The sequence below is a fragment of the Physella acuta genome, unplaced genomic scaffold (genome assembly GCF_028476545.2).
Source record: "Physella acuta isolate Inbredline_101_S28 unplaced genomic scaffold, ASM2847654v3 ptg000225l, whole genome shotgun sequence".
Lineage (NCBI taxonomy): Eukaryota > Metazoa > Mollusca > Gastropoda > Physidae > Physella > Physella acuta.
The window spans coordinates 1,566,448-1,585,269 of NW_026731744.1; the positions used below are offsets into that span (position 1 = coordinate 1,566,448).

General features: G+C 42.9%; 1 protein-coding gene across 1 annotated transcript; it reads right to left on the minus strand.

Annotated features, from left to right (window-relative positions):
- LOC131937944 (ferric-chelate reductase 1) lies at positions 1 to 15,226 on the minus strand. The gene is made up of 16 exons (XM_059295732.1): positions 15,135 to 15,226; positions 13,519 to 13,705; positions 12,080 to 12,231; positions 11,651 to 11,748; positions 10,979 to 11,372; positions 10,624 to 10,815; positions 9,386 to 9,487; positions 7,937 to 8,087; positions 7,459 to 7,572; positions 6,889 to 7,004; positions 5,179 to 5,265; positions 4,383 to 4,454; positions 3,402 to 3,501; positions 2,663 to 2,803; positions 1,968 to 2,062; positions 1 to 170 (listed from the first exon to the last, which is right to left on the minus strand). Exons 1-16 carry the CDS (start codon positions 15,138 to 15,140, stop codon positions 54 to 56), a joined length of 2,124 nt encoding a protein of 707 aa, XP_059151715.1. The 5' UTR covers positions 15,141 to 15,226; the 3' UTR covers positions 1 to 53.
- Positions 15,227 to 18,822: the final 3,596 nt, after the last annotated feature.

Consider the following 18,822-nt stretch of genomic DNA (forward strand, 5'->3'; position numbering starts at 1 on the left):
GGGGCATAATGAAAACTTGAGACATTTGCTATCGCTGTTGACCGTCTATCCGGCTAGCGCTGACCGGTGTGTTGACCGTCCAAGAGTATGACCATCGCTACCATGGCGGTCGTCAGTGAGCCGATCAGCAGCGCGTGAGTACCCAGTACTACACGGAGGACAGCTGCACCCTGCAACAGTGAGGACCATCAACACAAGGTCTATACACCAGTGGATTCAAAAGTCTAGCAAGACAAAAGTCTGGTACCCTGGTCTAGCAATACAAAAGTCTGGTCCCCTGGTCTAGCCAGACAAAAGTCTGGTCCCCTGGTCTAGCAAAACAAAAGTCTGGTACCCTGGTCTAGCAAGACAAAAGTCTGGTCCCCTGGTCTAGCAAGACAAAAGTCTGGTATACCCTGGTCTAGCAAGACAAAAGTCTGGTCCCCTGGTCTAGCTAGACAAAAGTCTGGTACCCTGGTCTAGCAAGACTAAAGTCTGGTCCCCTGGTCTAGCAAGACAAAAGTCTGGTATACCCTGGTCTAGCAAGACAAAAGTCTGGTACCCTGGTCTAGCAAGACTTAAGTCTGGTATACCCTGGTCTAGCTAGACAAAAGTCTGGTACCCTGGTCTAGCAAGACAAAAGTCTGGTACCCTGGTCTAGCAAGACAAAAGTCTGGTCCCCTGGTCTAGCAAGACAAAAGTCTGGTACCCTGGTCTAGCTAGACAAAAGTCTGGTACCCTGGTCTAGCAAGACAAAAATCTGGTACCCTGGTCTAGCAAGACAAAAGTCTGGTACCCTGGTCTAGCTAGACAAAAGTCTGGTACCCTGGTCTAGCAAGACAAAAGTCTAGCAAGACAAAAGTCTGGTACCCTGGTCTAGCAAGACAAAAGTCTGGTACCCTGGTCTAGCTAGACAAAAGTCTGGTCCCCTGGTCTAGCAAGACAAAAGTCTGGTACCCTGGTCTAGCTAGACAAAAGTCTGGTACCCTGGTCTAGCTAGACAAAAGTCTGGTACCCTGGGCCCCAACAAGACAAAAGTCTGGTACCCTGGTCTAGCTAGACAAAAGTCTGGTACCCTGGGCCCCAACAAGACAAAAGTCTGGTACCCTGGTCTAGCAAGACAAAAGTCTGGTACCCTGGTCTAGCAAGACAAAAGTCTGGTACCCTGGTCTAGCAAGACAAAAGTCTGGTCCCCTGGTCTAGCAAGACAAAAGTCTGGTACCCTGGTCTAGCTAGACAAAAGTCTGGTACCCTGGTCTAGCAAGACAAAAATCTGGTACCCTGGTCTAGCAAGACAAAAGTCTGGTACCCTGGTCTAGCTAGACAAAAGTCTGGTACCCTGGTCTAGCAAGACAAAAGTCTAGCAAGACAAAAGTCTGGTACCCTGGTCTAGCAAGACAAAAGTCTGGTACCCTGGTCTAGCTAGACAAAAGTCTGGTCCCCTGGTCTAGCAAGACAAAAGTCTGGTACCCTGGTCTAGCTAGACAAAAGTCTGGTACCCTGGTCTAGCTAGACAAAGGTCTGGTACCCTGGGCCCCAACAAGACAAAAGTCTGGTACCCTGGTCTAGCTAGACAAAAGTCTGGTACCCTGGGCCCCAACAAGACAAAAGTCTGGTACCCTGGTCTAGCAAGACAAAAGTCTGGTACCCTGGTCTAGCAAGACAAAAGTCTGGTACCCTGGTCTAGCTAGACAAAAGTCTGGTACCCTGGTCTAGCAAGACAAAAATCTGGTACCCTGGTCTAGCAAGACAAAAGTCTGGTACCCTGGTCTAGCTAGACAAAAGTCTGGTACCCTGGTCTAGCTAGACAAAAATCTGGTACCCTGGTCTAGCAAGACAAAAGTCTGGTCTAGCAAGACAAAAGTCTGGTACCCTGGTCTAGCAAGACAAAAGTCTGGTACCCTGGTCTAGCTAGACAAAAGTCTGGTACCCTGGTCTAGCTAGACAAAAATCTGGTACCCTGGTCTAGCAAGACAAAAATCTGGTACCTTGGGCTCTGGTGTCCCCACGTCCAGCAAGTCCTTGGTACTGGAGTACATGGCGTTCCTCATCTCATAGATGGCGTAGGACTGTTGCTTCTTGACTGGGGACACACGAACATCATTCTCAAGCGTTGAATGAGTCAATGCTTCTGGCTATTGGTTATTTACCTGACATTCGTTGCTCATTCTTTTAACATTCTACCTCACTCTACTGATGAATGTGTAAGGACAACTACCAATCAGAATGCTACTGCCAACTGACTGACCACTCACTCACTGACCACTCACTCACTCACTGACCACTCACTCACTGACTAAGCACTCACTCACTGACTGACCACTCACTCACTCACTGACTGACCACTCACTCACTCACTCACTGACCACTCACTCACTCACTCACTCACTGACCACTCACTCACTCACTCACTCACTGACCACTCACTCACTCACTCACTCACTGACCACTCACTCACTGACCACTGACTCACTGACCACTCACTCACTGACTACTCACTCACTGACTCACTGACCACTCACTCACTGACCACTCACTCACTGACCACTCACTCACTGACCACTGACTCACTGACCACTGACTCACTGACCACTCACTCACTGACCACTCACTCACTGACCACTCACTCACTGACCACTCACTCACTGACCACTCACTCACTGACCCCTAGATTTCCACTTACCATTAACTCGTATCTTGCACAAAATAATCTCCAGTGTAAGAAAGACCAGCACATGGTAAGCAGCGAAGGCGTAGAGCATGTAGACGATGGAGAAGTGGATGTTTGCTGTCTGAAGCTGACAGCCCAACACCAGGTTAAATACTGACAAGGAAGGGGGGATATTATCATTAAACAGTTTACTTTTAGAGACCATCTTTTATTTGATGTTGTAAATGTTTAATTGTTCCCTTCAACCTGGTGTGAAAACTGGTTAAATAATCAAAAATGCTTCACAACTAAACGACATCTAATAGCTACAGCAACATTGTATTGTACAGTTTTAAAATTAAACTGTTTATACGTTTTTATCTTTTATACAAATCTTATTTGTAAGCTACTAGAGGACCCAGTTTCCCTTTGGAAAACGGTCTGTCGTCTGCAGTCTTCCCCAATAAAACTGCTGACAACACACCTGTCCACACCCCTCTACTCTGTCCACACCCCCTCCACTCTTTCCACCCCTCCACTCTTTCCACCCCTCCACTCTTTCCACCCCTCCACTCTGTCCACCCCTCCACTCTGTCCACCCCTTCACTCTGTCCATACCCCTCCACCACCCCCCCCCCCCCCACTCTGTCCACAATCATAATGGACAGTATCAACATTAATCGCAATACTTGATTCAGTTGACCAAAAATAGACAGGCAGGCCTACATCACTTGCCGCACCTACCTGTAACAAGATGACTTGCCGCACCTACCTGTAACAAGATGGGTTGTCGCCCCTAGAAACAGATGGCCACAGTTGAAGACTGGTCGGCTCTGGGCCAGCGAGCTGGGTCTAAAAAGACCCATGGCGGTCTGGAGGAGAGGACACGATTGCATTATACACAGGTGGCTTTATAAAAGTAGACATTCATGTAAGACACCCGCAGGCTACATGTGATGTAAGACACATGCAGGCTACCTGTGATGTATTAAAGCCTACCCACCTGTGATGTATTAAAACCTACCCACCTGTGATGTATTAAAGCCTACCCACCTGTGATGTATTAAAGCCTACCCACCTGTGATGTATTAAAGCCTACCCACCTGTGATGTATTAAAGCCTACCCACCTGTGATGTATTAAAACCTACCCACCTGTGATGTATTAAAGCCTACCCACCTGTGATGTATTAAAGCCTGCCCACCTGTGATGTATTAAAGCCTACCCACCTGTGATGTATTAAAGCCTACCCACCTGTGATGTATGAAAGCCTACCCACCTGTGATGTATTAAAGCCTACCCACCTGTGATGTATTAAAGCCTACCCACCTGTGATGTATTAAAGCCTACCCACCTGTGATGTATTAAAGCCTACCCACCTGTGATGTATTAAAGCCTACCCACCTGTGATGTATTAAAGCCTACCCACCTGTGATGTATTAAAGCCTACCCACCTGTGATGTATTAAAGCCTACCCACCTGTGATGTATTAAAGCCTACCCACCTGTGATGTATTAAAGCCTACCCACCTGTGATGTATTAAAGCCTACCCACCTGTGATGTATTAAAGCCTACCCACCTGTGATGTATTAAAGCCTACCCACCTGTGATGTATTAAAGCCTACCCACCTGTGATGTATTAAAGCCTACCCACCTGTGATGTATTAAAGCCTACCCACCTGTGATGTATTAAAGCCTACCCACCTGTGATGTATTAAAGCCTACCCACCTGTGATGTATTAAAGCCTACCCACCTGTAGAAGAACCAAGGCAGTCCCAGCGATGCCAATGACGGGGTGAAGTTTTTTCAGTCGCAGGATGCTGATCTGTAGGTGAGAGCAGGTTTATTGGTGGGACGTCACACATTAGTGACACAACCGTCACATGTTGATGACACAACCGTCACACATTAGTGACACAACCGTCACATGTTGGTGACACAACCGTCACATGTTGGTGACACAACCGTCACATGTTGGTGACACAACCGTCACATGTTGGTGACACAACCGTCACATGTTGGTGACACAACCGTCACATGTTGGTGACACAACCGTCACATGTTGGTGAAACTAACATCTTGTCAATCATATCTATGTGTGTATGTTTGTGCGTGCGTATGTGTGTATGTGTGTGTGTGTGAACACGATAAGTTTAGTACCTGTTTAGATGGGTGAACGATATTTTGCACATAATTTTAAGATCGTTACACAGAATTCCCGGAAGTATTGTTACGTCAACACAATTTTATATATAAACGTTTACCGATTACTAGAAATATTATTTTATTCAAGTAGTTTTGCGACGTTTTTCCGACAAGTTTTTTCCTTTGTGACTTTTTTTCTGTGACTTTTTTTCTGTGACTTTTTTTCTGTGACTTTTTTCTGTGACTTTTTTTCCTAGAATTTTTTTTTGACTTTCTACCCGTGACATTTCCCCACTCAGCATTGTTCAGGTGTGTAATTGATTGAGCTAATTAACCCCAGTTTCTCGTCCTGTACGTGTCGACTGACGTCACTAACATATTGACGTCACAGACACACCACTTACGTCACTGAGCCCCTTGACGTGCAGGAAGACGAGCACAAAAGCCGCGACCGTCAGGGCGGCCGCCAACATCATACACGCGCGGTGTACCTGTGGAGGGAGCGAGGAATGTACAGCACGGCGCCCGTTTCTCAAGATATATATATATATATATATATATATATATATATATATATATATATATATATATATATATATATATATATATATATATATATATATATATATATATATATATATATATATAGGTTTTTCGTGTTGTTAATACGATAATTATTTTAAAATATTTATGTGAATCAATCTAGATATTTTGTGAAACTTGTGACCTACTAGGTCTGGTAATTTTCATTTTTACATTTGTTACTTTACCATATATGGTCTGTGGTGTAATCACTGGTTTTTTCCACTGTCTTAAGAAAGTCTTAGACTCAGTATTTTTCCATTATGAGATGATTGGTTGATTCGGACCAGGTGATACCCCAACCAATAGCCTTATGATTTGAAGGTGACCTTCCATGTTGCCTAAGTCCATAAATAGACCGCGCACAGGTTTCTCGAGGCAGTTACTTGACCAGACATCGTTGAGAGATAATAAGCCCTGTGTGTCGCCGTGTAGTACTAAGTTGTTTAAGCTTGTGGTTAAGTAATACTTTATGCTTATAGAAATGTTGTGTAAACTGTGGTGATTTTTCTGAAGTGTTAAAAGCTGTGATAGTGTATCATATTATTTTTTCTCACAAATTGTAAGTTGGGTTTTGTTCATTCTGTAAATCTATTTTATCCTGTATAAATCTAGTGTTCTGCCACGACTTTGTACACTCATTAAAAGTTATATGCAGATTAAATGTATTGTTGGCATCAGTGGTTTCTCTAGTGTTTCCCCTAGACATCAAGTACGAGTCCTAGTAAACTATTGAGTTAGCTTTCTTTTATTTAGGCTTGTCGCCATCTGTGTATAATCATTTAAACGAATCCGGGAGCGTTCGCCAACTATCTGGCTGATAGAGTGGTGTATCGTTACAAACTCTAAAATATATTGGCAAACAGAAGAGGCAGACGCAAAAGATGGGAGAGATCAGTAAAGTATGGGCGAGTTGTACTTTGGTGAGGGGCGAGTTGTACCGTGGTGAGGGGTGAGCTGTACCGTGGTGAGGGGCGAGTTGTACCGTGGTGAGGGGCGAGTTGTACGTGGTGAGGGGCGAGTTGTACCGTGGTGAGGGGCGAGTTGTACCGTGGTGAGGGGCGGTGAAGATAGCAGACGACAGAGTCGAATGGAGGAAGTTGACAGACACATCTCATGTTGACATTTTTAAAAATTAACTACTGCTTTTAATATTGGTATATAATTTATAAAAGAAATGCTGACATTGTTTGTCTCGGTAACTTCTGGTGACGTCACTTGTATCCCACATACAACAACATATATGCTCATTCTGCACATATTATATGTGATACAGTAAACCAACTGTTTGATACAGACGTCAACCAGAAGATGTTTGGTCAACCAACCGTTCAATTCATTATAGGGGTTATTCATCAATTCCCTTCTGCTTCAATTCATTATGTGATTCATCTTTTGGTTGCGTCACTGTGTCGAACCCAACCATCGTACCACACCGTGAACCCCACTTGCCGTGAACCCCACTTGCCGTGAACCCCACTTGCCGTGAACTCCACTTGCCGTGAACCCCACTTGCCGTGAACCCCACTTACCGTGAACCACACCTTCCTCCCACACAACATTGTGTGGGGCCACAGATGTTTGTAGAACCTGGCCATGACCGTCCCCACACTGGCACAGAAGACCCAGGCCACGAGCATCATACAGGCTGCAGGGGGAGAGAATTTGGTGGATACAGGGGAGATAATTTGGTGGATACAGGGGAGAGAATTTGGTGGATACAGAGGGAGAGAATTTGGTGGATACAGGGGAGACAATTTGGTAGATACAGGGGAGATAATTTGGTGGATACAGAGGGAGAGAATTTGGTGGATACAGGGGAGACAATTTGGTAGATACAGGGGAGACAATTTGGTAGATACAGGGGAGATAATTTGGTGGATACAGAGGGAGAGAATTTGGTGGATACAGAGGGAGAGAATTTGGTGGATACAGAGGGAGAGAATTTGGTAGATACAGGGGAGACAATTTGGTGAAGCCTCTGTGTAGACCAATCGTGTTGAAATGTATTAGCAATAAAAACGGGGGAGGGGTAGGGGCGCCAGGAGGGGTGGGGGCGCCAACACTCTGATTAGCCCAATTAAAAAAAAAATAAACTGTACCATGTGCCTTGATGAAAATGTTGGATTTGGTCGCTTGGTACAACACCAGACGACTTTGAAAGTCCGCCATCTTGCTGCTCACTGCTGGCAAGGTCACGTGCTCTTCCTTTAGTCCTGGCCAAATGAAAAATCTGGTCAGTACTGGCTACTGCGTCATCAAATCTGCTCAGTATAGCCACCAGTGTTTCTTCCAGACTTTTTTCTCCGGGGGGGGGGGGGGGGTGCACTTGATATTTTCGGGGGGGGGGGGGGGGAGCCGGTCTACATATTGCGGGAGGGGACACTAGTAAAAGTATATGTTTACTAAACAAATTCCATCTCGTTGGGGGGGGGGGGGGGAGTGCGGAGAGATGCCTGGATGAAACTCTGATAGCCACTGGCTACTGCGTCATAAAATCTGGGCAGTATAGCCATTACATCAACATCACTGACCGTCATAAAATCTGGGCAGTATAGCCATTACATCAACACCACTGACCGTTTTTCACCAGCCCCTGAGCTACAAAAATGTACCAGTCCTTTTCAAGGTCATAGATTTGACCTTCACGGGTGAGAAATTTTTTTCTGGCGAACTGACACCGGATGGTACCGTCCTTGACCTCAATCTGCTCCTTCACCAGAACACCTTCCTGTGGACACATCGGTGGGGGGGGGGGGGGGTATTAGTGGTTTCCATCTCAACACACAATTTTTGATACTCTCGGCTTTCAATTAAATGGTACAGTCAAATCGTTTCTATCTATTGTACAAACACTTCTATCTATTGTACAAACACTTCTATCTATTGTACAAACACTTCTATCTATTGTACAAACACTTCTATCTATTGTACAAACACTTTTATCTATTGTACAAACACTTCTATCTATTGTACAAACACTTTTATCTATTGTACAAACACTTCTATCTATTGTACAAACACTTCTATCTATTGTACAGACTTAATGTACTAAATCAACTAGAGGTGGACAAAAAGAGGCTGTTATAAAAATCTGGATGCATGTACACATTGAAAAGCTGAAGATTTTTCCAATCAAAGGGTTAATTTATGACTTAAAAAAAACAAGGGTTAATTTATGACTTAAACAAGTAATTAAAAAAAGTCTAGTGACAATTTTAGCGCAATTTCCTTGTGTTATCTAAAAATAGCTCTGTCGTAGCGTAAATCAAGAGCAGGGTTAGTAAAACCATTGGTTAGTTATTAAAACGTTTTTTATTAATTTTTTTTTTCAGTATTTTACATGTTTTATTTACAATAGAGTAACATGACTAAAAACCATTGCGCGCCCAGCTACCGAACGTGACGTCGCAGCCATTGAACGTGATGGCGCAGCTATTGAACGTGATGACGCGTGTGGTGTGGTTGCATAAAATGCCTACTAATTCGGTCCAAATTTTAATTAATTCAAAAAATTTTTTTGTGACCGAACGAAAGGATATTTTTGAAAACTTTCTTCGGCAATATTGTTCTAAATTATGGCAGGAATCGATTGGTACATGTTTCAAGTCGCTAAGTGGTCTGGTTGCCGAGATATGGGCCAAAAACTGCTTTTTTTCGAGGTTTTTTGGCTTTTCCGGGAAATCCATGAAAGAAACCCGGAATTTTTATGGCCTATGTTCATCCTCGTAACTTGCTTAACATAATTGCTTTTGGATCTAGTCATCGATATTGCTTCGTTGAGGAGGAGATACGACTTAAAGCTGCGGACACACATCCATCCATCCATCCATCCATCCATCCATCCATTCATTCATACATTCATACATCCAGAAATGACGGGTTAATAAACGCAATTCTCCAGAATGGAAATTGCGCTAAAAAACAACAACGATTTACTAATACTACTAATTCGTCCAATGATTCAGTCAACCATACAAGAACATCTTGGGCTACCAATCCCACTGAATGACAAGAACAACTACTCACCACTTGCTCCAGTACGGAGTTGTCGAAGCGGCTGTTGTAGGACAGCTGGACGGTGTTGCGGTGGTCACTGGTCACAAGACACTCCACCACGCTGTCAGAACCCTGGGGGTAGGGCACACACAGGTGGTTCAGGTTGTGGGTTGGGGCATACACAAAGACGTTTCACGGTTTTAGATTCTATGAATATTTTTATTCTGTTTGTTTGTTTGTTTGTTTGTTTGTTTGTTTGTTTGTTTGTTTGTTTGTTTGTGGCAGAAATTGTAACTCAATTTGACCCACTTCTAATGTAGCGATTTCGTTCAAACTTTCCAGATACGTTCCACATTAGTCATTAAAAATTAATTAAACGGTTTCGAAACTAAGAGGAGATAAGAAAATGAAATCTATCGATAGATTACTATTTTCAATAACAAGGTGCGATAGATAGCTAGACGTGACCACCCTAATACCAGTCTGGTGAGCTGTGGCTTACAAGAATATTGACCATCGTAGAGGTGGTCGATCTAGTGAAGGCTATTAGGGGCAGAAAGTTTTTTAGCGATTTGAAACTAAAGGAAGGTATCACGATCAAGGACGATCATTCGCTTTCTCAGCTTGATGTTGTCTATAAATTCTGGTCTCGGACTGCTGATTTTCACGGGTCAGATAATCGTAAAACACACAGTAAAACACATTAAAACACACAGTAAAACACACAGTAAAACACATTAAAACACACAGTAAAACACACAGTAAAACACACAGTAAAACACATTAAAACACACAGTAAAACACATTAAAACACATTAAAACACACAGTAAAACACACAGTAAAACACAGTAAAACACATTAAAACACACAGTAAAACACATTAAAACACATTAAAACACACAGTAAAACACACAGTAAAACACACAGTAAAGCACATTAAAACACATTAAAACACACAGTAAAACACACAGTAAAACACATTAAAACACAGTAAAACACACACTAAAACACATTAAAACACACAGTAAAACACACATTAAAACACAGAGTAAAACACAGTAAAACAGACAGTAAAACACACAGTAAAACACACAGTAAAACACAGTAAAACACACAGTAAAACACATTAAAACACAAATTAAAACACACAGTAAAACACACATTAAAACACAGTAAAACACACAGTAAAACACATTAAAACACACATTAAAACACACAGTAAAACACATAAAACACACATTAAAACACACAAAAGTTCTAGACTGACCATCTGTGTGTCCGATGAGAAGCCCACAGCTACGTACTGTGCCGGAAGTTTGGCGGCCATCTTGGCTCTTATGTCAAACCACACGTGGTCGCCCAGATCTGCCCACATGACCACCGCGTCACAAGATTTGGCGCGACACGACAGGAAACAGCCGCGGTCCTGGCCACATTTGGGATCGTCCATCAAGTCTGCCTGTTAGGATAACGTGTTGGCTTATCACCGTCTGTTAATTGTATCAGTCCGTCTAAAATAGAAGGTCTCGGTCTAAAATAGACGGTGTCGGTCTGTCTAAAAGAAGGTGTCGGTATGTGTGTCGGACTGTGTGTCTGTCGTATCAAAACAAAGTCTGACCCACCTCAAAGGCCGACGCCACGGACCAAGATGGCGGCTTCACGTCTGCTGTCGAAGCCGGCGTTGTTAGCGGGTGAGATGGTGGCCCTGTGGGCAGCGGCTCCTGGACAACCGATGACGTCATAAACGTCTGAGTTGTCGTCACGAGATCGACTGGCGTGGATGGGTTGATTAAACTGTTGGTTGGTGTGGTTGGCTGGGTTGGGGTTGACGTTGTTAATGTGGTTGTCGTGACTGCGACAGCCGTCGATGTGGTTGGCCTGTCCCCATCGCAGGGCGGGGTGAAAGGGCTGCGTAGCTCCCCCGGGCTGACGGACAGGGGCGGGGAGGCGGGGTCTTGGATGACGGCAGACGTCACTTTGGTCCAGAAGGTCTCAAACTTTTGGACAAGGGTCGCTCTATCGGACGTCAAAACATCGACACATCAGTACATCAAATCATCAAAACATCGACACATCAGTACATCAAATCATCAAAACATCGACACATCAGTACATCAAAACATGAAGACATCAAAACATTAGTACATTGACACACCAAAACATGAGCACATCTAAAGATGACCATATAGACCACTCACGTGAACTGAAGATGACCATATAGACCACTCACGTGAACTGAAGATGACCATATAGACCACTCACGTGAACTGAAGATGACCATATAGACCACTCACGTGAACTGAAGATGACCTTGTGGCACTGTAGGAGCTGTCCACGTCACGACAAGTGACGTCACATTTAGACGTCCAGCATGCGTCAGAGTGTTGCGTCCCTAAAAATGTGCGTCAAGATGTGACATGACATGACACCATTAAATTGTCACGTGATTTCATTTGGTTCGGCCCCACGCCAAACAATTTGAGCAGTTAGTTTCAAAAGTTTTTAACCTGACGCTCCTTCGGGCTAGTGCAGTAGAGTTCACCTATTTCTGTGACCTTGACATATGAAAAAAATGTATCTACAAATGGCCTTAACCCAACATAATGACCTACAGATGGCCTTGACCTACATATGACTTCAACACACCATCCTGACCTACAAATGACCTTGACCCACTATCATCTTCCCCTACTCGACAAGACGAGACCTTGACCTTGACCTACCTCCCCGCACTCGAATCTGCTGCCCGGCACCAGCGAGAAGATGCCCAGCGCCTCTAGCGGCCTCTGCTGAGTCCTGACGTCATTCTTGTCCACCCGTCGGGCCTGGATGAGGAACCCGAGGAACTGGTTCCCGCACATGCCTTTTAACATCACTGGAACAATATGGTGGGGGGGGGGGGCTTGAGGTAGGTTTACATACACGGGGGGGGCTTGAGGTAGGTTTACATACACGGGGGGGCTTGAGGTAGGTTTACATACACGGGGGGGGGCTTGAGGTAGGTTTACATACATGGGGGGGAGCTTGAGGTAGGTTTACATACACGGGGGGGGGAGGGGCTTGAGCTATGTTTACATACACGGGGGGGGGGGGATGGATGAATGAGCGGAAAAATGTCACAGGAAAGAAGTAATAGAAAAGTCACAAGAATGATCTTAGAGGTATTTTGATTTAGCTTTGAAAACTATAAAACATGCACTTTTTAAAAATTTGGGCGGTGTTTTTTTTTCTTTGTTTAGTTACGATATTTACTTTAAAAAAAGCATTATGGTTTACAATAATAATCTGTATTTTCATTTACTCAATAAGTAAAAATACTGAAGATAATTTATATAGCAGCACAACTTTTGTTACATATTTATTTGAATAGCCGGTTGTTGAACTATTGATTTCATGAGTTGAGGAAGGCAAATTTCATTAACTAGATCTTCCGTTTTCTTCTCATTTCACGCGAATTCAAAGTTAGAAACAAATTACAACACAAGCCGAATAGATTGGAACATTCTTTTGAATTCTATTACATATTATATAAAAAACCTGATTAAAAACTACAGACTTCTGACTAAATTATGTGGTTTATAAATATACTAGCCGTCCCGGCCAGGCCTTGCACTGGCCTCTGTGAAAAACCTATCTGTAAAGGATCATTACTTGTGTGTTTAGAAATCAGAATATACCCGGCATTGTCCGGATTTAGGAAATATATTTATTTTTAACACTAACCACAACAAAAGCACAAACAAAAGGGAAGTCACATACTCACCTTCTTGTGATATTGTCACCTACCTGTCATGTCACCTACCTGTCATGTCACCTACCTGTCATGTCACCTACCTGTCATGTCACCTACCTGTCATGTCACCTACTCACCTACCTGTCATGTCACCTACCTGTCATGTCACCTACCTGTCATGTCACCTACCTGTCATGTCACCTACCTGTCATGTCACCTACCTGTCATGTCACCTACTCACCTACCTGTCATGTCACCTACCTGTCATGTCACCTACCTGTCATGTCACCTACCTGTCATGTCACCTACCTGTCATGTCACCTACCTGTCATGTCACCTACTTGTCATGTCACCTACCTGTCATGTCACCTACCTGTCATGTCACCTACCTGTCATGTCACCTACCTGTCATGTCACCTACTCGCCTACCTGTGATATTGTCACCCGGCCTGTAGACAGCTTGTGAGACGAGAATTGTGAACGGGCTGGTGTCAGACCTGGGGACGTTCGTCCCGTGGGTGGGGATCATGGTCTGGCAGGCTGTTGAGGGGGCGCCACTCGATCTGGCCGCTACCGGAACAGCCAACAGCGCCAGAGCTAACAGCCAAATCATCTTCTGTAGAGCAGCGTTTTAAGAAGAGGTCGTGGAAAAATCTGGCCATTGTTTTTTTGGTGACACCTATTTGACATCTCTAGACCTATATGATATCTCTAGACCTATTTGACATCTCTAGACCTATATGACATCTCTAGACCTATATGACATCTCTAGACCTATATGACATCTCTAGACCTATATGACATCTCTAGACCTATATGACATCTCTAGACCTATATGACATCTCTAGACCTATATGACATCTCTAGACCTATATGATATCTCTAGACCTATTTGACATCTCTAGACCTATATGATATCTCTAGACCTATATGACATCTCTAGACCTATATGACATCTCTAGACCTATATGATATCTCTAGACCTATATGACATCTCTAGACCTATATGACATCTCTAGACCTATATGACATCTCTAGACCTATATGACATCTCTAGACCTATATGACATCTCTAGACCTATATGACATCTCTAGACCTATATCATGCTTATATGACATCTCTAGACCTATATCATGCTTATATGACATCTCTAGACCTATATCATGCTTATATGACATCTCTAGACCTATATCATGCTTATATGACATCTCTAGACCTATATCATGCTTATATGACATCTCTAGACCTATATCATGCTTATATGACATCTCTAGACCTATATCATGCTTATATGACATCTCTAGACCTATATCATGCTTATATGACATCTCTAGACCTATATCATGCTTATATGACATCTCTAGACCTATATCATACTTATATGACATCTCTAGACCTATATCATGCTTATATGACATCTCTAGACCTATATCATACTTATATGACATCTCTAGACCTATATCATGCCCATATGACATCTCTAGACCTATATCATGCTTATATGACATCTCTAGACCTATATCATGCCCATATGACATCTCTAGACCCATATCTTGCCCATATGACATCTCTAGACCCAGTGTATATATATATATATATATATATATATATATATATATATATATATATATATATATATATCTAGAGCGTTCTTGTCAGATAGACAGACAGCGAAACTATTAGTATTATAATATATATATATATATATATATATATATATATATATATATATATATATATATATATATATATATATATATATATATATATATATATATATATATATATATATATATATATATATATATACATATATAAACAGGTTTTTCTCCACAGGATAGCTGTCAGGGCTAGGAGCGAGCCCATCAACGTATAATATGAAGCCCATACACATTTCTGTGAGGCTTATACACCTAGTATATGGGGTCTTGACACCTATTATATTGGGCCTTGGTACATATTATATGGGGTTTTGACACCTATTATATGGTACCTAAACATGTAGCATTTGAAAAAAAAACGCAGTGGAAGTACACCCACTTACCATCATGAAACGTTTAATCGTTGTAGAGACAGTAGAGTTGACGTGGACACTACCACAACTGGCGAGATGATGTGTTGACTACTGGCGAGATGATGTGTTGACCACTGGCTAGATGATGTGTTGACCACTTGTGTTGATCACTGGCGAGATGATGTGTTGACCACTGGCGAGATGATGTGTTGATCACTGGCGAGATGATGTGTTGACCACTGGCGAGATGATGTGTTGACCACTGGCTAGATGATGTGTTGACCACTGGCTAGATGATGTGTTGACCACTGGCTAGATGATGTGTTGACCACTGGCGAGATGATGTGTTGACCACTGACTAGATGATGTGTTCACCACTTGTGTTGACCACTGGCGAGATGATGTGTTGACCACTGGCGAGATGATGTGTTGACCACTGGCGAGATGATGTGTTGACCACTGGCGAGATGATGTGTTGACCACTTGTGTTGATCACTGGCGGGATGATGTGTTGACCACTGGCGAGATGATGTGTTGACCACTTGTGTTGATCACTGGCTAGATGATGTGTTGACCACTGGCTAGATGATGTGTTGACCACTGGCGAGATGTGTTGATCACTGGCTAGATGATGTGTTGACCACTGGCTAGATGATGTGTTGACCACTGGCTAGATGATGTGTTGACCACTGGCGAGATGATGTGTTGACCACTGGCGAGATGTGTTGATCACTGGCTAGATGATGTGTTGATCACTGGCTAGATGATGTGTTGATCACTGGCTAGATGATGTGTTGACCACTTGTGTTGACCACTGGCTAGATGATGTGTTGACCACTGGCGAGATGTGTTGATCACTGGCTAGATGATGTGTTGATCACTGGCGAGATGATGTGTTGACCACTGGCTAGATGATGTGTTGACCACTGGCTAGATGATGTGTTGACCACTGGCGAGATGATGTGTTGACCACTTGTGTTGACCACTGGCTAGATGATGTGTTGATCACTGGCTAGATGATGTGTTGACCACTTGTGAGATGATGTGTTGACCACTTGCTAGATGATGTGTTGACCACTGGCGAGATGTGTTGACCACTTGTGTTGACCACTGGCGAGATGATTTGTTGACCACTGGCTAGATGATGTGTTGACCACTGACTAGATGATGTGTTGACCACTGGCTAGATGATGTGTTGACCACTGGCGAGATGTGTTGATCACTGGCGAGATGATGTGTTGATCACTGGCGAGATGATGTGTTGACCACTGGCGAGATGATGTGTTGACCACTTGTGTTGACCACTGGCTAGATGATGTGTTGACCACTGGCGAGATGATGTGTTGACCACTGGCTAGATGATGTGTTGACCACTGGCGAGATGATGTGTTGACCACTGGTGAGATGATTTGTTGACCACTGGCTAGATGATGTGTTGACCACTGGCGAGATGATGTGTTGACCACTGGCTAGATGATGTGTTGACCACTGGCTAGATGATGTGTTGACCACTGGCGAGATGATGTGTTGACCACTTGTGTTGACCACTGGCTAGATGATGTGTTGACCACTGGTGAGATGATGTGTTGACCACTTGTGTTGACCACTGGCTAGATGATGTGTTGACCACTGGTGAGATGATTTGTTGACCACTTGTGTTGACCACTGGTAGATGATGTGTTGACCACTGGCTAGATGATGTGTTGACCACTGGCGAGATGATGTGTTGACCACTGGCTAGATGATGTGTTGACCACTTGTGTTGACCACTGGCCAGATGATGTGTTGACCACTGGCTAGATGATGAGTTGACCACTGGCGAGATGATGTGTTGACCACTGGCTAGATGATGTGTTGACCACTTGTGTTGATCACTGGTAGACGATGTGTTGATCTGTGGCTGACTTGAATCTGTTCTGGGCACACTAGTTTCTCCAATATTCCTCATCAGTACAGGTAATTAGGGGCTAATTAATTTTGTACTAGAATGTCGGCCCACCAATAGAGGGATGGCTTAATGACGGCCCAAGGCGATCTGTAACGTCACATCCATCCTATCCCACAAGTGTGTTAGAATGTATGTGTCGCGTGACGAAAGTGTGTACACGCCGTTTTACTTGACCAGTCCCGTCGAATAGGATATGTTTATATATATATAAATATATATATATATATATATATATATATATATATATATATATATATATATATATATATATATATATATATATATATATATATATCCCATCAGGATATTGTCCCTAAAGGCATACATTCTAATCAGGGGCACATGCCTTTTATGACATATATGCCACATTACAGCGCGGTAAATAGTATTTTTACTTTCTCGTATATACGTAGTATAGAGAAAGTATTGTAATCGTGCAAAAAAAAAATCGAGATTTTTACAAATCTCGACGTTTTACACCTCACTGATACGGAAAAACATAATTTTGCAATCTTGTCCGTATGTCTGTGTGTGTGTGTGTCTGTGTGTCTGTCCGTGTGTAAACACGATAACTTGAGTACCGTTACAGCTAGGTTGATGAAATTTCATATATAAGTATTTTATCAAAATCGTAGAACCGTATCAACTTTTGAGCGATTTCCGATAACCGGAAGTGGTACTTTTCCTACTTTGAATTTTTTAAAAGTCCATAACTTGAGTACTATTTCAGATAGATAAATGAAATTTCACATGTAAGTAAAAGATCTAATTCTCTACCTTCTGTTAAATTTTGAGTAATTTCCGTTGACTGGAAGTAGTAATTTACGCTACTTCCGATTTCTCAAAAAACTAATGTAAATTTTTAAAGTACTAATAATATTGCGCACTATTATACGCGATTTTATTCGGCGTTTGCTTGGTGCGCAATGTTTTTTTTATGAGATTCTATTTTATTTTTAAAAGTTTAAGTATTTAAAATGGATTAAAAATCATAACTATATCCCCAGTTACCATCCCCTGTTGTTTTATATAAGAATATTCGAGAAAGTTTAGGGGAGATCACTACCGGTTTATATTTTATATATTTTATATTCATACAAAATTAATTAGGCAGTCAATTAAGTGCATGTGATGTCAAATTGCATTACCAATCATCGGGCCTTGATCCACGTGCTGTTTGAAACGAATCGATCGAAATTCCGTGTGACATTTTCGACAAAAGCACAGTAGACAGACAGACAGACAGACAGACAGACAGACAGACAGACAGACAGACAGACAGACAGACAGACAGACAGACAGACAGACAGACAGACAGACAGACAGACAGACAGACAGACAGACAGACAGACAGACAGACAGACAGACAGACAGACAGACAGACAGACAGACAGACAGACAGACAGACAGACAGACAGACAGACAGACAGACAGACAGACAGACAGACAGACAGACAGACAGACAGACAGACAGACAGACAGACAGACAGACAGACAGACAGACAGACAGACAGACAGACAGACAGACAGACAGACAGACAGACAGACAGACAGACAGACAGACAGACAGACAGACAGACAGACAGACAGACAGACAGACAGACAGACAGACAGACAGACAGACAGACAGACAGACAGACAGACAGACAGACAGACAGACAGACAGACAGACAGACAGACAGACAGACAGACAGACAGACAGACAGACAGACAGACAGACAGACAGACAGACAGACAGACAGACAGACAGACAGACAGAGAAAGTTAAAA